We start from the raw sequence: 27,517 nt of genomic DNA, 5'->3' as shown, positions 1-27,517 counted from the left end.
CTACATTAACTATCAAAAGATGAGTTTCAGCATTCTTTTCTCAGCAGGCTAGGCCAAAATAAGAATTCTTTGAAAAAAAAAAAAAAAGTGGGGGGCATATTTTTCAGTAACTGGACTAGTTCCTTTACTGTAAATAATGATTTTCCCTAAGAAAAATTTAGTACTTGGTTAACAGTATACACCAGAGTTCAAAAACAGCAGGGTAACTAACATGAACTAAGCATTATTCTGTGTCAGGAAATCTAAGCATTTTACATGGGCTGTCTCATTTGATCCTCATAACAACTTTGTGAGGTAGATAACAGTCAGTTCTGCTCTAATGCTTGTTTTGAAAATGTGCATTTGTTCCAACTGAGTTGATGTATTACAAAGCAATTTGATCATAACGTGAATTTTGTGTGTGATTTCTTCTGCAAGAAACACTAGGTAAAGGCAGAAAAATGCACCCAGATGAACTGGACTGCCTAGGAATTCATGAAACACACAGCTTATGTAGCAATTCAGATGTTTACATGTGCATGTGTTATGGGCCATAACACATTTGGTGGTATCACTTCCCATCCAATTTCAGATTAACCTCCTTCTACCACCCACCTCCAAGTACAATCCTAACAATACCCACTTCCATGTGCAACTTCAGATATTTTTCAAGAAAAAGAACTGTATTCATGGATAGATTTTATATATTTCTTAGTCAATAATATGTATAAAATTAGATAGATACTTTTTAAGAAAATTTCACCAATGAAGTTTTTGAGTTTTGTGATTCTAATTACATTTTTCCAATAATCCCCACGTTTTTTATTGTGTGATTTTATACCTCAAGATGATTTTTAGGAGCATTTGTTACAATATGACAAAACTATATTGTTCAAATTCCCACTTTACAGATGAGGAAACGAAGTCATGGACAGGTTGTATAATTTGTCCTAAGTATGTGGCTTATAAGTGGCACAACGGGATTTGAAGTTAGACCATCTTACTTCAGAGCCTGCATTCTTCATTGCAACTTGCTTCCCATAATTAACACCAAATACTTCTATAGTAAGTCATCACGAACACAGTTAATTAAAAACTGCTTTCCAAATGCAATATCCATCTGATAGGGCTCAGAGTTAAAAAAATTCAGCACACAGAAGTTTACCTAAAAAAGCATAAACACTATGTAACACATTAAAAAAAGACAAAAAAACAAAAAACAAAACCTACTGAGGCAGCTTTATAACCCTATACCAAAAGAAAAAAATATTAAGTGTTGGAGAATATATACTAGTCGAAAGAGACAAAGAATAGAATTTCTATTTGATTCTTTCACAGTTTCTATTGCTCTCATGGGATTTCTTATCATTTCATTCATTCAGAGTGCATTGTCCTTTATTTCAATGGTCACATTTTTTAATAGTTGCTTCAAAATGTTAGTAGGTTCATTCTAATGTCTAGGTCACAACAGATTTGGTTTCTAATTTTTTTTTTTCCTTGAAAATTGATCATACTTTCCTGGTCATTATATTCTTTTGTTATTGTGGCTAAATAGCATAAAATTTACCACTTAAATCATTTTTAAGTATACAGTTCAGTGGCACTAAGAATATTTACAGTATTGTGACATTATTACCAACATCCATCTCTAGAACTTTTTCACCATCATAAACTGAAACACTACCCATTAAATAATAACTTCCCATTCTGATGGTTCCTATGTTCAGTAATTTTAGACTGTATCTTAGACATAACATTATATTGTAGAGACCCTAAAAATTATTATACTCTTTGGATTAGTGTTGGGTTTTTGTTTGTTTTCGAATGGATTAGCCTGGCAGTGTTCAAGATGCAAACTCTGTCTCAAATTTCTGGTTCATTCTTTTAGTTCTTTACTGTGCTGCTCTGAATCTGCCCCGCCCAAGTGTGGTTCATAAGTCAATCAGAATCCTGGCCAGGGTTAATCACAGATCTTAAGTCTCCTCCATTCTGATTATCTACCTTCTAGATTTTCCCCGTAACTTTCCAATGTGTGTTTTCTTGAAATCCTGTCTTTTACTTCTTCACAGCACAAGGACTACAGGTTTCCTTTCAAGTTTTAGTCTTTGTATATAATGCTACTGCAATCTATCCTCTGGATAAATGCCATAAAAACAGGAAAAATCATACTATGCCACCCACTTCTTTCAAGAATTAATTTTCCTTCAGTATGTTATCGCTTTTGCTTTTCTTTACTCTTCTGTATTTTCAGGTTGTTGTGTTAGTTTATTCATTTTGATTTGTATTTTTCCCGAGGGTTTGTTGTTGCTGTTGTTGTTATCTACGGGAGGACCAAACTAATATGAATTTACTTGGCCATACTGAAAGCAGACTGCTGACTTAATTTTAAATTCATTTTAATATTGGGTAAAAACATTTTAAAGTAGTAAAGAAGTTTATTATTTAATTATTTTTTAAGCACACAAATATGTATAATGTGCTAATTTTATAAAAATCAACTAAGACATTCTCTACAACTAAAGAATCCAATGAAAATTCTAGGGATGTTCACTGAGATATCTAGACCCTAAGAAATCAAGTCTACAAATAAGTATCAACGTTTCATGACAAAGCAGCCTCTGCACACTGGCCTGGTTTCCCTAGTTCAGTTTTAAAGATGGCTAACATAAATAAGAAAGCAATTTTTTTTTTTTTTTTTTTTTTTACATTTTGGTAAGTTATCATTTTAGTTTCTGTCTCATATCCAATGTGTTATGACACATATGACTAAAAAATGCTATCAAGTTGATGGTGCTTAAACCATTCTCAAAAGTAATTTTCACTGATTAATTTTCTCAACCTCGTTTTCTTGAGAAATGAGAAATACTAGAGAACAGAGTACAACCCTACAGGATACTTCATTCACCTACTTTTATATTTAATCATTTAAAAATAACAAGTTATTTGAAAATTTAATACACTTTAAAAATCTCTGCATTTTCACCTCTGGTGGTAAAGCCTACTGTGGTTATCTAGAGGTATCATTCTACAATATACAAGACTTCAGAAGCTGAGCTCCAAAACTCCCACTAATAATACAGTTCAAGAAAAATAATTTGAATTTGCAAACAGTAATGATTCTTACTTTTTTTTGAGATTATTAAATGTTTTAATGGAATCATTCATTTAAAGAGACTTTTATCTTACAATTAATTTTCCAGTTACTAAAATGTTACATGTATAAATTTTTAAAAATTATTTATTTTTAAATTTTTTTACAGACTGCATTTTGAGTCACTGTACACAAATGGGGTACATCCATTTCTATGGTTGTACACAACGTAGATTCATACCATTCGTGTAGTCATACATGTACATAGGGTAGTAATGTCTGTCTCATTCCACCATTTTTCATATCCCCCTCCCTCTCATTTCCTTTTACATAATCCAAAGTTCCTCCATTCTTCTCTCACTCCCCACCGCCCCACCCCCATTATATATCATTCTCCACTTATGAGGGAAAACATTCAGCCTTTGCTTTTTTGGGATTGGCTTAATTCACTTAGCATGATATTCTCCAATTCCATCCATTTATTTGCAAAAACCATATTATTATTCTTCTTTATGGCTGAATAATATTCCATTGTGTATATATACCATAGGTTCTTAATCCATTCATCTGGTGAAGGGCATCTAGGTTGGTTCCACAATCTAGCTATTGTGAACTGAGTTGCTATAAACACTGATGTGGCTGTGTTACTGTAGTATGCTCATTTTAAGTCCTTTAGGTATAAACCAAGGAGTGGGATAACTGGGTCAAAAGGTAGGTTCATTCCAAGTTTTCTGAGGATTCTCCACACTGCTTTCCAGAATGGCTGCACCAATTTGCAACTCCACCAGCAATGTAAAAGTGTGCCATTTCCCCCACATCGACACCAACATTTATTACTGCTTGTGTTCTTCATAATAGCCATTCTAACTGGAGTAAGATGAAATCTTAGAGTTGTTTTAATTTGCATTTCTCTAATTACTAGAGATGTTGAACACTTTTTCATATATTTATTAATCACCTATATGTCTTCTTCTGTAAAGTGTCTGTCCAGTTCCCTGGCCCATTTATTGATTGGGTTCTTTGTATTTTTGGTGTAAAGTTTTATAAGTTTTTTATAAATTTTGGAGATAAGTGCTCCATCTAAAGTATGTGTGGAAAAGATTTTCTCCCACTCTGTAGGCTCTCTCTTCACGTTCTTGATTGTATCCTTTGCTGAGAAAAAGCTTTTTAGTTTGAGTCCATCCCATTTATTGATTCTTGCTTTGATTTTTGTGCTTTGGGAGGCTTGTTGAGGAAGTCTGATCCTAAGTCAACATAATAAAGATTTGGGCCTACTTTGTCTTCTATTAGGTGCAGGGTCTCTGGTCTAATTCCTAAGTCCTTGATCCATTTTGAGTTGAGTTTTGTGCAGGGTGAGAGATAGAGGTTTAATTCCATTTTACTGCATATGGATTTCCAGTTTTGCCAGCACCATTTGTTGAAGAGGCTATCTTTTCTCCATTTTATGTTTTTGGCTCCTTTGTCTAGTATGAGATGACTATATTTATGTGGTTTTGTCTCTGTGTCTTCTATTCTATACCATTGGTCTGCCTATTTTGGTGCCTTGCAAATTCAATGCATCAAAATGAAATTAATAAGCCCAATGTCATTTGAATGACATGTATAGATATGCAATACAGTGTGAAGGAAAAAAAAGAAGACCTCATCCACAATTCTGTTAAATTTCTTATCATTAGAATTATTAGAATTTTTCATGTATTTTAGACTTTGAACAAATTCAGTGACTTATGATTGATCAGAATTATAATTTCTGGAGACACTTTAGATAAAATGTTAAAAAATATTCAGGGTCAGGCACAATGGCACACACCTGTAATCCCAATGGCTTGGGAAGCTGAGACAGGAGGATTAAGAGTTCAAAGCCAGCCTCAGCAAAAGTGAGGTGCTAAGCAACTCAGTGAGACCCTGTCTCTAAATAAAATACAAAATAGGGCTGGGGATGTGGCTCAGTGGTTGAGTGCCCCTGAGTTCAATCCCTAGTACCCGCCCCCAAAAAACAAAGAAAGAAAGAAAGAAAAAATTGTGGACTATTACTGTGACCTTTAGGAATCCATTACATGCCTCTAAAGTCAACCAATCTAATTACAGACTTAGAAAAAAAAGATGAGAATTTTTCCAACATTACAAAAAATTCCAAATATACAGAAAAGTTGAAAACAAATGTGAAGTGTCCATCCAAAGAGCCACCACCAAAAGTCAATGATTACTATGTAACCTGCTCTATCACATTTTTCCATCTCTCCATCCTTCTATCCATCATTAATCCATCTTATTTTTAATGAATTTCAAAGATGCCCTTTAGTACTCTTTAATCCTAAACATTTCAATATGCTTATTAGCTACAGTTTAATATGTATTTATATTTCTTTTGAGATTGTTTACATATAATAAATACATAAATCCTAAAAAAAAAGAAAAATAATTTGGGTGCCAGCTAAATTGTCTTCCAATTCACTGAAAAAATAAAAAGACACTGAATGCAATCTCTATAATTTCTAAACAAGGAGTACTACATTATTGGTTATTTGCAGCTACAAAGAAAAGGGTCAACAACAGAACATATTTTTTTTTCAGTGTAGATTAACATACTATTGTATAATAATCCATAAACTATGATCTCTCCCTCCCTCTGTCTCTCTCTCTCTCTCACTCACACACACACACTTTAACCAAACTAGAGAGAAAGTCACAATATTCTAGGTGCCATATGGTAAATATGACTTATACCATACCACATGGATCTAGTGAAACTCACTGTTTTATCAATAAACACAAAACTCAACAGCAAACAAAGATCTACTTTCTATCACTCCGTTTCTTTTTAAAGTATCTCAATGCCTGAAGAAATCTATAAGACACTTGGAAATGATTACCTAGTTTCTTTGAAAAATGAAAATGGAATGATTAAATTTAAATCATGGAAATATATTCCAATAATTGTAATTTTCTGGTTACAAACCTTGTACACCAATCAACCAAAGCTGTAATAATAAAACTCAAATCAAATTGGGGATAAAAAAAATATCAAAGTCTACAGAAATGAATCTTGGGAAATGATCTGAGGATTCTAAAAGGCAAACACTAGCTTTCTAGAGAATGAATAATGACCTATGGGCAAGCAAAGAAGGCACACAGCAGGAGATAGACACACACAGTAAATACAAAGAGATAAAACAGATGAAAGAGACATTGGACTGCAATAAAGAGGCAGAGAGATAAAGGACTGAAGGGTGTCAGAATGAGATACGGGCAGAGAGTTTTAGGGAGGGGGGTCAAATAGAAGGAAATAGAAAAAAAAATCACAAAGGCAAAAGCAAGATACACTGAAACAGGAGCATAAGGCCTACTAAAAAACCTAGCTGTGAGTGTGCAAGTATCCTTTTTCAATCTTATTAAATAGGAAAGTTCTCTATTCATGAAAAATAGCAATTCAGATACAGGATAAAAGATAGAAAGGCTTTCATTTCGTATGTAGAGAGAAAAAATGACTCCTCTAACCAATGACTGCTCAATAGACTTAAATATTCTAAAATGCAAACCTGGCAAATTATCCCTTCACTGACAAGTGTTATGTGTCTTCCCTTTCATCTATAGAATAAGGTCCCTGAACTTGGCAGAGCATATGAGCCACTTCAAGTCTTCAAACTGCCCAATGTCTTAGCCTTTTTTCCCATAACAAAACACCATAAACCAGGAAGACTATAACCAACAGAAATTCATTTCTCTCAGTTCTGGAGGCTAGAAGTCCAAGATCAAGGCATCTACAGATCTGGTGCTTAGTAAGGGCCTGCATTACAGATGGTGCCTTCTCACTGTGTTCTCACAGGGTAGAAGGGGTAAGAGAGCTCTTAGGGTTCTAATTCATAAGGGTCCTATGTTCATTCATAACAGCTCCACTTTCCTGACCTAATTACCCACTAAGGCCCTAATACCATTACGCTGGTGAAGTATCAACATATTAATTAGGGGGCAATGGTGGTTGGGTGCAAAAACATTCAGATCATTGCACTTACTTTCCCAGACTCGCTTTAGAGTTTCCTAAAAAACTCAACCTGTCTTATGGCTCTGATCTTTTGTAGTCCTCTTTCCTTAATCTATACAATAAAGCATTCCTTACAAGCTCTTAGTCAAGTATCTTATCCTTCATGAAAGTTTGTCTAACCTCCTTCCTCCTACTTGGGATCTTCAATAACTCCCCTGAAGTTTTATTGGATCTCAATACTTCTATAGAACATACACTACATACTCTTTCATTTTTCAATGTTTTTCTCCCCTACTAGACTAGAATACTATGTCTTTGCATTATTACCATCTAACACTGAACCTCAAACAAACAGGGAGTAGTAATTGTTGAATGTATAGGTTAAGGCATGAATAGAACTTAACTACTTGATCAGAGTAAAGAGGAAAGAGAAAAGTACTTCTCATATAGACTGACTTACCTGTTTGGAGTTGGTTAAATACAGTTTTGCTCCCAGATTTACAATCTGCAGTTTTACGAGATCGTCTTCACTCGTAAAGCTTTTAGCCATCTTTCTCAAAACATCAGGGGCAATTTTAGGAACTCGCTCACAGTTTTCTCCAATTAGCCAAAGAATACTTGCTCTAGCCACAGGAACCTAATAGAAACAGATTATAAGAAATAAGAAAATTAGTCTCCTTAATACTAGTGAAGGAAAGATTTTAAATATTATAAAGGACTTACATCTATTCATCATTAAATGCATATCCAGGAAATGCTCTTACATTTATAAATTTTCCTTAGTTATCAAAAATAAGCACACAGGTAATCTAATTAAAATAGATTTCGAAGAGAAGGCGTCAGAAAAGATTCACACAGTAAAAACCACTGGTCTGGAATTCTACCAGAGGATGGAAAATGCTTGGACCAAATCTGACTGACCATGCAGATGCTTCTAGATTGTTTATCACTGCTTTTGTGCTGTAACAGTAGAAGTGAGTCACTGCAATGAAGATTAAAAGGGTCTCAAAACCAAAAATACCGATTACCTAGCAATTTATAGAAAGGTTTGCTGATCCCTGCTTTAGAGCAACAACTCTCAAACTTCAATGCCACAAAAACATCTAAGGTTCCTTACTAAAAAGAGCAGGTTTCTGTGAACTAAGGAATCTATTGCATTAAGACGCATCATAGATGATTCCTAAAACAGGTGGTCCATAAGCCACATTTTGAGAACATGTGACTAATATTGTAAAAGGGACAGATCCATTTACAACTACGATTCCAAATCAAAATTGTTACTATCCTCTAGGTATATTCATCTATTGTACTGGAAATAAATCAAACTGTAGATCATCAATGTCTGCTTGTAAAATCATGAACCCTTGTCTGTTATTTGGTCAATAGAAGAAATAGAGATAAATTTGTTCAACGTTGCACTTTGGCATTATGTTTTTAAAATAAAGTACATTTCAATATAATTTGTTTTCTTAAAAACTGCATTCCTACAAATTGGAAACCTTCCATCAGTACCATTAAGACCAACATTTTAGAGTATACAAATTAGTTTTATTACTATTTGCTTATTTGTATCCTCCCCCATGAGGAATTTGAGAGGGTATGTAAATTAGTTTCTGTGAACATTTTCACCTTACATAGAAAATATGCCTGCTGTAATAAGTGAAAAGGTTAAAGGCTATCATTAAATGGTAGGATCATGAGAAAAGGCAACATTCTTTTTATGAAGTCTTTTTACAACTTCTCAAAGTCTTAATATTTTCTGAATAGTTTTCACAGTTATTCACAGTGTGATTGCAAGAGAAAATAGTGAGAATAAAGACTTTTCCATAGCTAAAATCTTATCACAATATCTACCATCTCAAATTCTTTCAAAATACCCACTTCCTAACATAAAGTGAAAATATTAACAAATATCCAAGTTGAATCATTCACCAGAATCAAAATGAGGTCATCAGAAAAACTTTAAAATAAAAAGTATATATTTCTATGTTTCCTGACATATTTATAATAGCATCATCTTTAAATTATTACTTAGAATAAGTTTAGTAAGATAGAAGAGATAAGTCTACTTATGAAATATAAAAAGGTCTAAATGCTATTACAAATCTATTCATGCAGTGTGATAAAACTAATATCCTTACTGTATACTGATTTCTGGAAAGAAAGAGGTTATTTCTAATGTTCCAAAGGTTACACTGCATTAAGACCTTACTCCCAATTTATTATTTTAAATTGGGCTAAAGAATAGTAATTGAGTGGTACATTAAATTTTCCAGTATGGAGCAATTCAAGTTGCCTGCAATAATGAAAGGTTCTTCTAAATAAGAATATATGAGCAACTTCAGATTTCAGTTATGCTAGATTTATTTTTCTTAAATATTTTTTATATATTACTAGTATAAAAACTAGAATTCTATCACATCACAATCTATTTCCCCATTTGAGGCAATTTTCCTGTGGTAGGACACTTATAATTCTCTTTTGCAATTAAAAAGACAATCCAAAATGAAGTAAGGTCTTAAAAGATTTTGTTCATATTCATAAATATATGAAAATTGAAATAACAACATTCAATATTCTAAGTATCATAATGCATATATTTAAATTTTTCATTTTTAAAAATAATTAAAAATCAATAAATTTTAATGACTACAATGAAAATCTTGTGAGGATAGTGGTGTAGAGGATAATATTTAGAATTTTCTAAGAATGGAGCTAATAACACCTCATGCAATAAACATTTTAAAAACTTGTAAGAGAAAATTATTCTACAAAAAAATTAAAAATCGATGCAAGAATATTTATACCAAACTCTTGGTAATGGCATTTTATTAAAAAGCTTATTGGGAAACTGACAAAGTCAATATTTCTGTGCATTTTGCTAGAATTGGAATCCTAAGATTTTCAGATTCCAGCCCTCCCTCTCTCAAATTAGAAAATTAGTTACTCTTTATTTGCCATGATTGTGTCAACCACAAAATAGGAAAACTGAACTAAAACCAACAAAGATACACACCCACAAGACACTTGTATGTGTGCACAGTCATATATGATATAATACTTTCATTATGAATTTCTGCTTTTCAGTATTATCAAAGACAAACTGGATTGTAAATGACTTAGCCTGATTCTTTATTCTGAATGTCCTCAGCATGTGGTTAAGTGCACTTTTCAAATCTTCTACTAGAGGCAGCTTCCACTGCCATTTTAAACCATTAATATCTAGAGTGGGGTGAAGATTCCTGGTTTACCACAGTAGTTATAAAAGACATCTAGAAATATTTTACAGATCACTCTGTAAGCAGATCAATTTAAAAACTATTGTGTTTCAATACCAGCTCACTGCACAGTGCAACAGTCTAAAGTAAATTCTGCAAAAGCATCGATTTTATTTTAAATTTGTCAAAGGCAAAAATCAGACATTTAGACACAATGCATACCAACATCAAATCGGGTGCAATATTCTGTATCTGGACTTAATATACAATAAAACTTAAGCCTGAGTTATGTTAGGTTGGAAGGGCAAGGAAGGATAACTTTTTTAAAATGGAAGGAAACCAGTGAGAGGCACCTGGGCAAGGAGTATATAAAGAGGTATTTTAACACTACTCAGTAGTCCTTATAGATTAATCTCCCAATTGTTCTTTTATAATACAAAATCCCCACCTGTCCCATTAAACATTATGTGAAATCCTATTAGAGCAACCCTCAGGTAGTATGCTTTTGATTCTGGAAGAGCTTTAACACCAAAAGTAGTATTTAAAACAAATGAAGGACACACCAAAGGATAAAATATTCACAATCAGAACACATAAGGTAACTGTACTACAAGCATAACAATTTGAATGAATTCCAAAAGTAGAGTAAATTTAAACTTTAATTCTCATATTTTCAACTATGCTATGTAAGTACATAGCCAAGGATTCAAAGTCTTGAATAGGATAAAATCCCTACACTTCTTTTAAAAATTACATAGCTAACATTTACTGGGACTTTACAACTTGCCAGTCACTGTTTTTGAGAACTTCACATATTTTCTTAACCCATCATTGATAAGGCCTATAAAATAAGCTCAACCATTATTCCCACATGATATAAAAGAAACCTGAGAACCAGAGGGGTTAAAAAGTCTGCCCACATTTCATTGCTTGTTAGTGGTCAGAACCAAGACTGGAACTCCAAGTCTGAATTCAGAATTCATATTATAACACTGAGTAGAGGCAAAGTGAGAACAGCAAACTAAGAAGGTCAGCCAGTAAGGCAAGACTGGTTCTGGCCTTAGATTCATCGTGTGTATCATGAGGTAGATAATTTCATCTTAATGCACTTCATTTACTCAAACAAAGGATTGTTCCTGTGTTCCCTATTCTCCTGCTATCTTGTGCCATCCCTGTTGTTTCCCCAAGAGCCAGACTTTTCAGTTGAATTTGAACCCTATCATCTGCTTTTCGAATCCATTCTCTTAGATGGTACACAATACACAATCTTTATGGGAAGTTGTAACTCTAGTTATTAGAATCAACAATAAGAGTAGATATGAAGACAAAATAGCCACTGGCAAGAGAAGGTAGAAGCTCAGATCTAAGCAACTGATGTGAGCCTTACTATTGTTAGCTTTAAGATAAATACACAACTGCCATGAAGCTTTAATAATTCCCTGTGGGGGGGAAAAAATTTGCCACCAGGTGTATTTAAAATTGGTCTGAAATGGCAGGCTCTTAGCCTTGCAATTCACTACCTTTCATTATACAAATATCCATCTGAAAAGATTCTGAGTACAGATTACCCCTCTACAAAGAAGGAAATAATATACTCTCTCCCAAACTACAACCCTATTCATAAGAGAACATTAGTTGGCAAAACAAACCAACACTCAAGGGTCAGGCATAGCAAAAGGCAAACACAATGGATAAGAAAATGGATGAAGAGCTGGAAGAAAAACCAGCAGTGCGTGTGATAACAGAACCCACAAGGAGAGAATGTTTTAAAAGGGAAGAATTGACTAGCACAGTTAAGTACTAACAGAAGATCAAGGAATAAATGGAAAGAAAATTATCTACCAGATTTAATAAGTAGGAGATAGTAACCTTGGAAAAAACAGAATTAGTGTAGTTTTGGGGAGTCAAAAATCAGATTGTGATGGGTTGAGGAATGAGTGGGAAGCAAGGAAATAAATTCTTTTCAGATAATTTCTTTAAAACGTTAGTTTTAGAGAAAAGAACATGAAGTAAATGACAGCAAACACTTATGTAGTACCACTATGTGCCAGGTAATGTTCTAAGAGCATTATCTATAGTAACTGAAGTAATACTTACTATATCCTAGGCTTTTTTTGTTTGTTTTTTACTATCACCATGGGGAAAGTAAGGAATACAGCTGTAATGTGAAGACAGAGCTGGAAGCAGGGCCAGGATTAATATATTTTTATTTACTTTTTTTTGGGGGGGTGCTGAGGATCGAACCCAGGGCCTTGTACTTACAAAGCAAGCACTCTACCAACTGAGCTATCTCCCCAACCCCTTTATTTAATTTTTTTACAAAATTTTTTATTTACAGAAAACCTGTAAGGAGAGTAAAAAGAATTTCTGGATGTCCTCCATCCACATGTCCCAAATGTGAACATTTTTACTGCATTTGTATTATTTATCTTTCTACTTACACACATATATTTTGCTTTCTTAACTGATAAAAGCTATGGTATATACACAGGACATATATTACCTATTCAATGGGTTATAATTTCTTGTTATAACCCAAAATACTTCCATATAAACATCATAAACTAATGAAAAGGTTATAGAACCACTGCAAAATAGTTTTAAAATTGGTAAATTTTACACTAAAATCAATACTGCTGTCTAATGTACACATTTTACTGAAGTTCTGATTTGTTTCTACAATAGAAAAAACAAAATTTTATGTTGCACAGTAGTGTCAGGTCCATTTTAGTCTCTTAATCTGAAATACTGAGATTTTCTTTGCATCTCATAACAGACATTTTTAAACAAATATAATCCAGTTATGCTATAGAATACCCTTAGCATGGATTTGTCTCATGCTTCCCAAAGATTCGATTCAAATCATTCACTTTTTTGGGGGGGAGGTGGGGGTACTGGGAATTGAACTCAGGGGTACTCAACCACTAACCTACATCCCCAGCCCTATTTATTTAGAGACAGGGTCTCACTGAGTTGCTTAGTGCCTTGCTTTTGCTAAGGCTGGCTTTGAACTCAAGATCCTACTGCCTCAGCCTCCTGAGATGCTGGGATTACACGCATGTGTCACCATGCCCTGCTCAAATCATTCACCTTTAGCAGGAATGAAAGGGCACTGATGCGGTTCATTTCAGCAAATAATATCAAAAGATACATGATCCCAATATTAACAATGTTAACTGTGTTCATTTAATTAAGGTAGTGCCTGCCAGGTTTCTCCACTGTAACTCACTATTTAACCTTTTAACTAAGAAGTAGTTTATGAGAATATATCTCAAGATAGTACAAATATCATGTTACTCCTCAAATTTTCACCCACTAGTTTTTAGTATTTGCTGACAATTATTGTCTGAACAATTGCTATGGTTAGCAGATGGTGATGATTCTAATTCCATCATCCCATCATTCCATACATTTATCAGTTATTTTATGAATTATAAGGAAAAGTTTTTATTTCTCCTCTATTTACTCATTTATTAATTTGTTCACCCATTCATCCCTCCATTTATTCCAGTGTAGACATAGATTCTTACCTATTCTGTGGGATATAATTCTTCACTATCATTTTTTTCTGTTGCTGAAATTGGCCAGTAGGAGCCCCATGTCCCTCTAAGTTTGCTATTATGTCCTTTTGACATGTCTCTATTCTATGAACACTTTAGAGAATGGTACTTAAAAACCAAAATCTACCATGAAAAGAAATGAAGTACTACATTCTACAAGACGCATGAACCTTAAAAACATGTGAAGCGAAAGAAGCCAGAAACAAAAAGCCGCATACTATATGATTCCATTTATATGAAATATCCAGAATAGGAAAATCCATACAGACAGAACGAAGATTAGTGGTAGCCAGAAGATAGAGTAAAGAGAGACTACTGGGTAATTTCAGAAATAGAAATCTTTTCTTTAGGGGTGATAAAAATGTTTTGTAATTACATAGTGGTGACGGTTGTACAAACTTATGAGTATGCCAAAACCCACTGAATTATACATTTCAAAAGTTAAATTTTATCTTCTGAAATTATATCTCAATAATAAAACAAAACATGATCTCATCTCATGATCACAAACTGCTCATTGGTACTGGAGCATTGTTTCTAGGCCTGTGTAAGGGAAATAAATGTTTGTATGTTTATATTCACACATGACACAAGTTTGGATCAACACATATATGCACATATACACTCAAATAACATCTAGCAATCTCTCTATAAAGTCATGAAGATCACACTGCCCTCTTCAATTGCATCCCAGCACTTCGGGGTTCATTCCATCCCTTCCCATTTTCAGATCTGTAATTCCCTCCTTAACATTATGAAACTTTGGAACCAGAATTTAAACCCAGACACCTCAGCTCTCTTTACCATTACAGTGGAGAATGACCATTTATTTTAACAAATATAGTTTACTGAGTAAAATTTACTAGAACTCGGCAAATGCTTCTTAGTGAATACTCACAGTAATACTGTCCAAGAGCTTGGCCATATGTTTAATAATTTCTCCATGTTGTGCAGGTTGCATTTGTAGTAATTTCTTTATAACAACTACACTTTCAGCAACAACTATTTCTGAAAGACACAGAGATTATTCATATTAAATTCAATTTAAATACAATATGCTTGATGAAATGTAAAACCAGCAAAACATTCTGCATGTCTTAAAAGACTAGGTAAAAAATACAACCATGAATGTACACTCAGACTTTTTGAGTAAAAATGTCTTAAGAAGATGACTTAACTTCAATCTAATCTTTAACCTCTGTTGCTGTCTCCTAGCTTCTGTTACCCCTTTTCCATCTCCGCTTCTCTGTCAACAGCAGCTGAGGTTGGATTCTCCTGCTCACCATATTGTACAATGTGTTTGGCTTTTAACCAGAACTTGCAAATACTGTATTTTGAATCCCACCAAATATTAGTTACAAACAACTATCTATACACTAAACCACATTTCCTCCATTCTATAAAAACCAGTAATTAAAAATTGTTTTCATTAATATTGTCCAGAAAAGTGAGTGGTAAAATTAGTTTTAGTAGGAAAGGTGTTACTGTAGAAATACCATGGACTTCATGCTAGAGCACAGAGCCAAAAAGGGTGGAATTGTGAGCTGGACTGTCTCCACCTGTTTTGTGAACCCACTCTGCCTATCTCTCCCTAATTCTATGCCCTCAGTGACTGACCTGTAGACTCCATCAAGCAGACTCTAATGTCCCTGGATTCTAGCTGTGTCTAGGCAAAAGGAAGCAAAACAGGAAGTGGGGGGTGAGGAGCACTTATTAGGAATCCTTACCCTGCTAGCATCACTAGTAGCACCTGCACTGAAGGTATCAGTTCTTGTGAGTAGATCTCTCCTATGAGATCTAGTAGCTGGCTCTGCTCCCCACACCCCTTCTCTTTAATCCTCTGTGTGGTAAAGGTTTCCCACTATTGATAGTCAATAGCCCAAGAGTGCTACACTATACCTTGTTGTTTTCCCTTAATCCTGCCCACACCTTATAAACAGTCCTTCAGTAACTTCTCTTTAATCACCCCTTTTAAATGTGCTGATTCTTGCCAGGATCTAATTAATACAGTTAATTGCTACTGGAAGTGGCAAAGAAGCAGATCTTCAAATTCAGATTTGGGGATTGAGCTGTCACACTAAAGTAGCTAATCACAGATCCTGTTTCCCTTTTGGTGGCACCAGTAGAGAAATGTAATATAACTAATCTGAACACTGGACCTTGGGGAATGACTTTTACTTAAACGATTATTAATGTCATTGACACCAAAGAGGTAACTCAACACTGCCATTACTTACAATCCTCTAATTAATAGTTTCATAGATTTTAGAGATTCCCCTGACACACACTACAAAGGTTTCTTTTAAGAGCATTGAAATACCATGACTTGTGTCCTGTTAATTTTTATTTGGTATATTTTTTTATCTAGCTCCTTTTAAAAGTACAAATTAAATTCATATCATTACAGTCATTTAATAAATACATGTATTTCAAACTGCACACCTCTTTCTGCAATGGAATAAAAATTAATAAATATTAAATAACTTAACTAACATTAACGCTTTAGCTTACAAAATGTTGTCATATTTTATTTTCTTCTTATTGTAATATAAGGTAGCTACCTTATTATCATTTCAAAGATGAATAAAAAGAAAAGCACTGGAATTATATGACGTTGTCCAGAATTCAAACTCAGAACCAAGGAGTATCTTTCTATTCCGAATAATGCTCTGTGTTACTATGAGCAGGTACTACTTTTACATACCACCATCACTCATTGGTAAAAGGAAAAACAAGATAAATCAGAATGAGACACTGTCCTCATCTAACTTATTATATTCTGGTAGGAAAAAATAAAATGGTATGTAAATAAGTACTACACAAAGCAAAATATGGTAAGAACAGTTTTAAAGAAGAGCATAAAATATATTTTTTAAAAGCAAATTATTATAAAACTTGCTAAAGTAAAAAACAATGTTGCATAATTTTAATTATCCACATAAAAAGGAAGGATTGTCAATAGTTGATACATACATGTGACATCATTTATTGTTTGGACCTAAATTAGTTTTCTACTGTAGCTGTCAAAAATTACCACAAAGAGTGATTTAAAACAACACAAGTTTATTATCTTGCAAGACACAGGTCTTATGGAGCTAAAATCAAGATGTTGACAGGGCTGAAGGTTCTAGGGCAAAAATGTATCTCCTGTCTTCAACTTCTAGAGGCTGCCCACCTTGCTTGTTTCAAGGTCCCCTTCCAGAAACCACATCACTTTGATCTTTATTTCTGGTATCTTCTGACTTTCTTGCCTCCTTCTTTCCCTTATAAGGATTATTTTGGATTACTTTGGGACCAATCAAACAATCTACCCACCTCTTCAAATAATGAAACCTGAACTTCAGCATATCTACAAAGTCCCTTTTGTTATATAAGGTAACACAGTCACAGATCCATGCATTAGAACCTGTGCAAAAACAAAATTTTTAAAGGTGGGGGTTTGGGGGGTATTATTCTATCACAGCTCCTCATTCTCTTGTTATTTCCAATTCTACCCTACTTTTCCTTTATATTCCATCCTGGTTTCCAAAGACCTCAGCACTGTGCTGTTACTCTATTAGAAGCATAAAATAACCCTATATTTTCAACCTTTCCTATTTTTCTCTTTGTCCTCAACAATTCGAAAAAGTATAATCTACTATTATCTCCACTTTACAAGTGAGTGATCTAGAGCATAAGCAGACTGGGTAATTACTCAAGGCAGAATTAACATTTAAACATAGGTACTCTAGTTATACATGTAAACAAATAGCTGGCAGCAGAATAAGTGGCAGTATATGGGAAGAGTATAGTATATTTATTTAATATAACTCTTTCTATTAGACTGTGAACTCCTTAAAGGCAGGAACCTTTTATGAGCTAAATGAATCTATTCAACACTTATTAAAACCTCAACTGATTCAAGTCTTCAGCAAATGCTTATTGAATTATTAAAAAAAAAAAAAAACTGAACAAAATTTAAAAAAAGACTTCTAGCCCAATCTTTTAGTTCACAGTAGGTAGCAACAGGGTGACTCTGACAAGCAAATTTTGTTAACATGTACCTAAAATAAATTATCTTAGGCTTATTCTAAGCCTAAATAAACATAAATTTCTCCCACAAAAGTTTTATAAAAACATTGCTTATCAAATTTATCTTAAAAAATGGTAATACACCACCTTAGAGCAAGCTTCAATCTGCTTTGAAGATTCTCCCCATGCCAAGAAGGTTAAAGTCAACAACACTGAGGCAAGCAATAACCACAGATCCAAGAAGAATACGTTAAATATCTATAAAAACTGGAGTCTAAATGCTATTCCTGAGACTTAAGTATACTTTGTCTGAAGAGATGATGAGATATTCACTTGATATAACAAAAGACTCACAGATTTTGAGAGTCCCAAAAGAGCTTACAAATTTAAAGAAACTGCAGCTTCATTCATAGAATTTGTTCCTAACACTAGATGTTTTTAATAAGAAGGTAAAAGAGATCTGGTTGTAAGGAGAGGTCGCTTAAAATTTTTTAATTTTTTTTTTTTAATATTACTGATTTTAGTATAAATATTTTCCCTATTTATTTTAACTCTCACTTTTACTGAACCAGATTTCCAAACTACCGTTGGTCCCTTACTTATGAATTTTTAACTTTACCGTGCGAGAAAACTGATTGGCAGATTCATTAGATACCATACTTCAAATTTTGACTTTGGATCTTTTCCAGAGCTGATGAGAGCGATAAGAGGTCTGATACCCACTAGAGATGCTGGGCAATGGGAACAGCAAGCACAGCTCCTGGTCAGTCATGCAATCATGGGGGAAAGCAACACATAATCTACAGTGTGCTGTGTAGCTAAGCAAGGATGTTTGATAGGTTAGGCATATTAAATAAAATTTTTGACCTAATATTTTCAATTTATGATGGGTTTACTGGGACATAACCCTGTCATAAGGTGAGGAACATCTGTACCAGAAAAAGTATAGAATATATTAAAAAAGACAGTTAAATCAGGTGTTATGGGCTAATAATAATTATGCAATCGAACCCAGACAATTCAATTAAAGTTTGTTAATATTTGAACTATTAAAACATTTGAACAACAGAAAAAACTTGTGGCTATAAAGAGAATGTTGGTTTGCTAACAACAAAAATCTAAATATTAAAACATCAAAATTAAAATTAGTGTATCCTCTTAAATTTTGTAAGTGATTATAGATGATGTTAGTCCCCCATTATCAAAATTATGACAGTATCTTTCCTTGAAAATGCTATAGGAGTAGAATATTTATTTTTTAAAACAAAGTAAAAAATATCTTTGGAAGCATTAATGCTATGTTCAAGCAGAAACAACTTGAAGATTTCACACTGGGAAAAAAAGATCAACAAGTAAAACTGAGAAAATCTGAATATAACTTTTATTTGAAAGAAGTAATAGTGTCCAAACTAATTTCTGATACTTTTTATATGTGACTAAATTTTAAAAGAACAATTAGCCTCATGACCAAACCTTGGTTCAAAATCTTAAATAAATGTCATAGAACTATTTTCCCAAGGAGTGTATTTTATTTGGTCAAGAGAAAGCCATTATTAAAGATAAAGGAAAATAAAAAATGTTTTTAAAGTCACATTTTAAAGTGTTACCAAGAAGCAGAGATAAAAAGGATGCAATTGTTAAAAACTGAAATAGATGACATTTATTATCCATCTCCTCTAATTACCTTATATAATAGACTTCTTCAAAAATGTATCTCCCAATCTTCATTAGCACTTATTTAGAGTTTTAATACTATGTCTAGTAAAATGTTCCACTGTATTATATCTTGAGTTTATAAGCGCAAACTGATAATTTTATGTTTACAACAAAAATCACTGTTACTTGGGAATAAATATTGTTTTAATTTTTTTCATGAGAAATACATTACAGTTTTCTAAAAAAAACCTGCCACGTGGGAAAAGATAATCTACACATGGTCTGGGGATAGCAGAATTATTGTGATGGAAAGTTATTTTTCAAATAAAATATAAAAAATAATTTTTCTTGTTTTGCTTCATGGCTGCTATGTCATATATATATATATATCTGTCTAAACATGACATAATTATATTTAAAATTCCACAAGTAATTTCAATGATTTTACACAGAAAATTACACCTTTCCTCTTTTAAAAATCTCATCTTAATCAAATCCATAATGAACATCTTCTAAATAAATTATCTGGAAGGTAAAAAGGTAACTCACCTTTCTTTCTTTTTTTCTCTAAATAGCCCCACTTATTCCAAAGTCATAGCCACAGAAAGAACTGACAGTTTACCACCAGTCACCTATTTTGTTAGATATTACATAACTAGTTTCTTAGAATGCTTAGATACTATTTGGCTTAAAAACATAAAGTGATACAAATTGATGGCTTTTAAATCTAGTTAATCTTGAATACAAAACTATTAGATAAATTTCTGGGGGAAAATGCAGAAGGTACGCAGTTGATATGTTTTTTTGATCTAGCCACTTATCTATGTTGTGAAGTCATTTGCCTGCTTTTAGCACCCTCTGCAGGTGAACCAATATCATGCATAACTTAGGTGTCATTGTCTAACTTTTTCCTCATAAATTTAAATAGTACCAAAGGAAAAAAAAAGCAGCAAAATAAACCTTTATGGAAAGGGTTACAATAAAGGTGATTAAACAGTAAAGAAGTAAAATGAATTAAATTTTCTTAGTTGAGGCAAGACAAACAATGTTTATGAATTATCCGGTTTATTTAAAAAATAGAATGTGCACTTCAAGACTAATATTGATATTTGTTGTGACCATACTACTGATGCACAGGGAAACTAAAATATGAAACTTGAAGATCATATTAAGAATATTCAAATTATAAAGTACTTGAAGATAAAATAAAACTATAAACTTACCATCCCTGTTGGAGAGCAGACATACCAGGCCATTGAGGCAGGTGTCTGTGACGTCTGAGATGTTGGTTGCACATCTGCCTATAGTCTGAATAGTGGCTGCTGCAAATTGTTTATCCTGACTTTTCACGTAGGTCTAAAAAATATTATTTCAATTACTTAGTAGTGCTAACAATGAACCCAAACACCCTATTTCATTAAGTTTTGTCAATGCAGAAGAATCCCAGAACACATATCTTCTCAAAAGCACAACAGAATGCCCAACTGATGACTTAATTTTTTTTTTCTCCTAAAGAATGTGCCTATAGAAAAAGCACATTTTCAAGCCAGGCTCACTCACCTGTGGCCACAATGGCTTGAGACTCCAAAACAGAGAGTGGGGAGCAGTCACCCAAAGATAGCAATTAGTTTTAGGGCAAGGTTGAAAGAGATGATGAGAACTCTCTCTTTGGAGGTTTCAGTTCATTTAACCAGCAACATCTGTGAATCTACAGAAAAAAAAAGGCTACTCTTATAAAAACACTAAATCTAAAAATGGGGCTAAAAGGAAGAAAAGAACCAATATGCTATTAATAGTTTACTTTCAAAGGGTATCAGGATGGTTGTAAAACTACAATATCTACAGTGAGTGGTATTTTAAAAAAAACTGTAAATATGCTGTTTAAAACAAAGTAAACCACAATAGTTTTAAAACAGATTTTCTTTTAAAATATACTGTAGTGGGTATATTTATAAATTTTAAGGAAATCAATGGTTTAGCAAAAGGAACCAAAAATATTTTCACAAAATTTACTCTAACCTTTATATAACCTTCACTTTAATTAGAACTTTCCTAATTTAAAACTAAGCTTTTATTAATTAAGAGAAATGAGATATACTTTTAAAATACATCTTTATATTTTACATATTATATATTAAGTGGAATTTTGACTTAAATTTCTAAGATTTCTAACCTCAAATGAGAAGTAACCAATGTAAAATTAACACTGATTACCTTAAATGCAAAAAAGAAAATGTATTAAAACAGTATCTAAATGACAAATAGAGGAGAAAAATCTAAGAATATCTTAAAAATATAAAAATTTAATGAAAATTGTATCATGAAGGCGATTAAATGTTAAAGAATTAAATTAATTAAATCTTAGTTTCATGAATATTAGTTGTATTTTAAAATATTTCCCAAATAGATTACTAAAATCTCACAAAAATATATTTATGTCTTTGAAAAAAATCCCTACTTTACTCAAAAAGTTATTAAAAGCAAATTGTACATAACCACAAACATAATACATGAACAGACAAATAAGGTACTAAAATTTAGACAGAGATACTAATAAATACATGAAGGTTGGGGACACAGTTCAGTGGTAGAGTGCTTGCCTAGCATTGTGTGAGGCCCTGGGTTGAATTTCCAGTAAAACATACACACACACACACACACACAAACACACACACCCTGTGAACAAAAGTGAATACATGAAGCTGAAGAAAGAATGTATTTAAAAGTTCAAAATGGACTCAATAAACATCCTGATAGTAATGAAATAACTGAATCAAGAACATTCTGAAATAGAGCAACTGTGTGAACTCTATAAAACTAAGATAATCAAGACTCTCTTTGCACAATCCCAACAGATTTGACAAAGGACAATGAAAGGATACCCAAAGAGATACAAGGGACAAGAGGAAAAGGTCTTGATAAGATAAAAAAAAAAAACAAAACATAAAAGCAAAAAATTGTAAGAGTAACACAAGACACTAACTAAAATAAATTTTTTTAAAAAATTTTTTTAAAAAGTAAGGAGCAGAAAGATCAGTAGAAAAAAGGGAAGAGAACTGGGAGGGAGGAGAGGTGGGAATGGGGAAACACTGGGAAATGAATCACAGCAAATTATATTCCATGCATTTTAAAAGGTCAGAATGAATGCTAATGTTATATATAATCAAAAGGCAACAATAAAAGTCAAACAGATGTAATAAACTTACACTGAAGATGATAAAAAGAATCGAATTCAAGCAATGACCTACAACTATAAGTACTGAACAAGAAATTGAAATATTTTCTGGCATATGAAAATGAGTGGGTCTATAAGCCATCCCAATTTTATCAGAAATTTTTCTAGAAAAAATTTACAGCCAAAAAAGTAGCATAATCCAGTTTAGAACACTCATGGATACCTCAAAAAATTCTACTACTCCTGTAAACAGTATAAGACCACATAGTTACAAATAAATACAGTGATCATATTAAAAAATTTTAATATAGTCTTAAGGATGGGTTATGGCAACAAAATAAATTTATAAAAATTGAGGTTTGATCTTTTTTAAAAAATCCTGTTAGGGGGTAGTATGTGATTTATTTTCGCTGATGGGATGTAAAACTCACAATAATGACATAAGGTTTTGTATTGCTGTGTTCCACTAGTAAGGTTTCATACCTGACCCTTCCATCATGAAGGGTATAGTGTCCATGAAATAATTACTGAATAATATTTTTTAGAGAAATATAGTAAGGAAGCATCTTATCCATCAGCAAAAATAGTTTAAAAATGCAAATAAAAAATAACAATGAAAACAACAATTTACAAAATCACAGTAGAACAAGTATAAACCAAAAGATTTTTGAGTTCTACGTGAGTTAAGAGGAGAAGTTCTTAAAAAATCAAAGGTCAACTAAATAGGGACAATCAAAATTTCATGCATGGAGAGTAAATAAAGACCTACAGATGATGATAGTATGAACAGACAGAATTCTTAACAGAAACAAATCTTGAACAAAGAGGTAAAAGCTAATATCTTTCAAATTTTATGAATATCAAAGGAAATATCATTCTTATAAATTATATTTATTCTTGAATATTTGTCGATTTCCTAGTTGTTAATCTTGTCCCAAATCACTATTTTATTTATACAATTATAAAACTGAGAAAGATATCTGTAAGAGTGGACACATTTTAGATGTTATTTTATAATTATCATTGTATACAAACCTGAAATTCTCGTAAAAGAGTTGATATGTTGGCTTCATTTGCTAAGTTTGTCAAAATTTCAAGCTATAGTAGAAAAATAGAGAAAAGAAGCATCTTAAAACACAAATAAAAAGATGAATTGAATAGAGGCTAGGCATTTAATTCAAAGTTAATTTCTATTTTTTAAAACTCACATGGTCACAAATGTGACATCATTATATCCTTCAGGTGAACTTAAACCTGTCTCCTTATGTCTACAAATTGAAGACTTGATAGTTACATAGTTCTCAAAAAAAATTAATAGTAGAATCCTACATCTTCATTGTTTGTCCTAACTTTACAATTTAAATCTAATTAAACAACTTAAGCTTGTTTGACTTTAGTTTTTCACTAATGAAGTTAGAAAACAATTCATTCTCTATGTAATATTTCTATTTTCCACAAAACAAGTAATTCTCTTGTTTTACACTCCTATACCCTACCACCCCAAAGACTTGATATTTTAATTTTCTCATCTGAGTTTACAGATATAAATGGGAAGTTACAAGTTCATCTCCAATGGGTTCACTAAAAATATGTGGTTTTGTTCATTAAAAAAGTTAATCTGAAGAAAGGTACAAAAAAGAAACAGAACACAGGAGACAAACAGAAAACAAAAGGTATAGACATAAACACATTTATAACCAGAATTACATTAAAAGCAAATGATTTAAATACTCCAATTAAAAGGCACGAATTGCAGAAAAAGTTCTTTACATGGTCTGAGTATGAGACTTTTTTTAAATTATATACTGGGAATATTTTCTATAGGTTGTAGCTTGACTTTTCCTTTAATGTTATGAGAATATTTTAACTTTATGGACAACTTTTTTAAAACAATCGGAGATAATCTATGTAAACGATCTATGAAAAAGCTACATGTATAATGCAAAGAATTGTTTTTTCTCTAAACTATTTGGGACTAGTGTTGCTAATATATTGCCATATCATACCCAAATACTTCTGTGTGCATTTCTGATAAACATGGACAGTTTCTACAGACCACAATAAAACCAAGAAAATTAGGAAATTAACACTAATGCCTTATTTACATGTATGCATTTAAGTTTCACTTTCTAATAATGCATAATAAAAGGTTCTAATTCAATAGCACATATAGTATTTAGTTGTCTCCTTCAGTTAGTTCTTCAGTCTTTCAATTTTCATGACCTCGAAACTCTTCATAATTACAAACCAGTTTTTTATAAAGTATGTTTTTATTTGTGCCTTAAATTTTCTTACCATTAAACTCAGTTTTCATGAGGATAACATTCTGCTTCAATATTTAAGAATAGCTCATCCTTTCCCCATTGGTTTGGAATGTCTCCTATATAGTTACAATATATGTGGAAATGTTTCACATGCATTAGTGTGTTCTACTCTATTTTGTTTACTTTTCTGTCTAAATGTCAAAGGGTTTAATTATTACAGTTTTATATTTAACTTCACTCTAGATCATAGTTATCATTCCCTGAAAATATTTTTTCATAATCTCTTGTTAGCATAATTTCTTGTCTTGCTTTTTGTCTAATCACAAATTTCAACCTACCAATTCACCTAGCAACTAGTAACAAAAACTTCACAAAAATTCACCCAGATATCACCTTTCTCAGTTCTCCCTGAGAATTAGCCTCCTCTTTGTATTTATCACAGCACTGAATTCCAATCTATCATTTAAAATATACAGTACAAAAATTATCTATTTACTCCTTCAGTTCCTGTGAGTTATTCAAGGTGTAGACAGGTAGCATTGTCTTAACTTTGTATTTTTCGAATGCAGAATAGTAACTAGTATGTAATAACAGAGACTGGAATGTATAAAGAAAAATCCTTGAATGTATCCAGACTTTTATGAAACCAGGACTCCATTTTGCATATGCTAGAAGCTATAGAAATACCTCTTCAAAGTATACAGTTAAGAGTATCTGAAAAATTGAAAGCATACACACCTTCAGTGTCTTGATCATAGTTGGATCGGTTGACCTAACATAGAAACTCTTCAGGTAAGGTTCAAACATGCCCTAAATTGAAAAAATAAGTATATAAATACATTTATGATGCATCATTTGCCTCTTAAATTATATATTCACAATGCACATACCTTTCTTTGAATTGACATAGTTGCTATATTTTGTAGGACAATATACTGCACCTCCCTAGAAGTTAAAAGAGAATTTTACTGGGAATACTTTCTAAAGCAACATTTTAAGTAAACAGTACAATAATGAAAAAGATTTGAGCAGTAACTTCATAATAAATGACTCTTAATATTCAAAGTTTTTACTAAATCATATATTTAAGCTTTGTTTAATATGCATTTTTCCTATGAAGTACTAAAAAATTAAATGTGATTCATCATAAGGAAGAATAAAACCAATGTAAAATCATGACCTACCTATTGCTACGAAGTAAGCGCACTAGTGATTTAGAAATAATGCCAGCTTCTGATTTTGGAGATATGTGCCAGTACAACTGAGCAACTGCCATAACCACCTACAAAATAAAACATGAAAATAACAGGAACTGTGAACATTTTGAGCATTCTACAATTCCAAACACATTCTTACACATTATTTCCTTGAAAGTCCTACAAAATCACAGTGACGTAAAATGAAATGTGGAATTCTATAATGAGTTAGAGAAGTTTCCCCCCAAAAATTCATGTCTACCCTCAGAAAGTAATCCTACTTGGATGTTCAGTCTCAGCAGATGTCATTAAAGACTGAGACTGGCTGGACTGGAATGGGCCCTGAATCCAATGCAAGTGTTCTTATAAGACACAGAAAATGGGAAGGTAAAGAAGAGGCAGAGATTAGCGTGAAGCTTCTCTACAGGTCTGGGAATGCCAAAGTTCCAGAAACCACCTACAGAATAGGAAAGAGGAACCTTCTTTCTCAGAGCCTCTAAGAGAAATCAATCCTATTTCTACCTTGACTTTGGACTTCTGGCTTCCTGAAATGTAAGAGATTAAATTTCTGTTGTTTTAATCCACTTGGTTTGTGGCAATTTGTATAGCAGCACAAGGAAACTAATTTATCTTCAGAAAAGAAAACAGATGTTAAATGAACTGCCCAAGTTGTGACAGCCAGTACAGGACAAAGCTCAAAGTGACACTCCACATTCCATGTTCCTCCTAGTACTGCTGCTACTGCTGCAGAGACTGGGAATCTTTACAGAATTGTAAGTGTGCCTTAATGAAACCAAATGCTTCAGGATAACAGTAAAAAATAACTGAAATAAAAAAAAAATCAATACATGTAAGTTATAGCTAAGGAATTAATACTAATTCACTTTTGCTAGGTTCATGAAGACCTAATAAATATATGGCAGGAGTTTTATGTATTCCTAAATAGTATACAGCACATGAAGACACTTGAGGTAAAAAAAGATTTTCTTTGGAAACTAGAAAACATTTTAAAACTATTTTTTAAAAATGCAGTTTACAAAAGACAGCAAAATGAATCGACATAACTTTCCTATGTTCATATACAAATACATCACCATTTACAACCTTTAGAATGGAATCCTAATTAGAATATGTTATACTCTATGTATGTATAATATGTCAAAATACACTCTACATCATGTATATCTAAAAAGAATAAAAAAAGTTAAAACAAATGCAGTTTACAGGGTCCTAAATTTACAGTTGTTTTGCATTTTAAAAAATTTTTTTACAAGACTGACACATAGCTTTCAGACATTAGTTGGGAATTTTAGGAGTATAAAAATATTTCTTCACTTGTAATTTATAAATATAATTTAAAATGAAATTAAAATATTACATGAAAA

At 32.5% G+C, this 27,517-nt stretch overlaps 1 protein-coding gene across 2 annotated transcripts in view; it reads right to left on the bottom strand.

Moving 5' to 3' along the window:
• The window catches only part of AP3B1 (adaptor related protein complex 3 subunit beta 1), a 254,893-nt gene that overhangs the window by 110,776 nt on the left and 116,600 nt on the right, over window positions 1-27,517 (bottom strand). For both annotated transcript variants that reach the window (XM_079143559.1, XM_079143558.1), the window contains exons 9-15: window positions 26,121-26,218; window positions 25,827-25,881; window positions 25,675-25,746; window positions 23,708-23,770; window positions 20,721-20,853; window positions 14,729-14,838; window positions 7,513-7,689 (exon numbers count right to left, since the gene is read on the bottom strand). In XM_079143559.1, the coding sequence (XP_078999685.1) occupies window positions 7,513-7,689; window positions 14,729-14,838; window positions 20,721-20,853; window positions 23,708-23,770; window positions 25,675-25,746; window positions 25,827-25,881; window positions 26,121-26,218 (708 nt within the window). The remainder of the gene's footprint in view (window positions 1-7,512; window positions 7,690-14,728; window positions 14,839-20,720; window positions 20,854-23,707; window positions 23,771-25,674; window positions 25,747-25,826; window positions 25,882-26,120; window positions 26,219-27,517) is intronic.

This window comes from Sciurus vulgaris (assembly GCF_902686455.1).
Source record: "Sciurus vulgaris genome assembly, chromosome: 6".
NCBI classification, from domain to species: Eukaryota; Metazoa; Chordata; class Mammalia; order Rodentia; family Sciuridae; genus Sciurus; species Sciurus vulgaris.
This window is presented reverse-complemented; position numbering and strand designations above follow the sequence as displayed.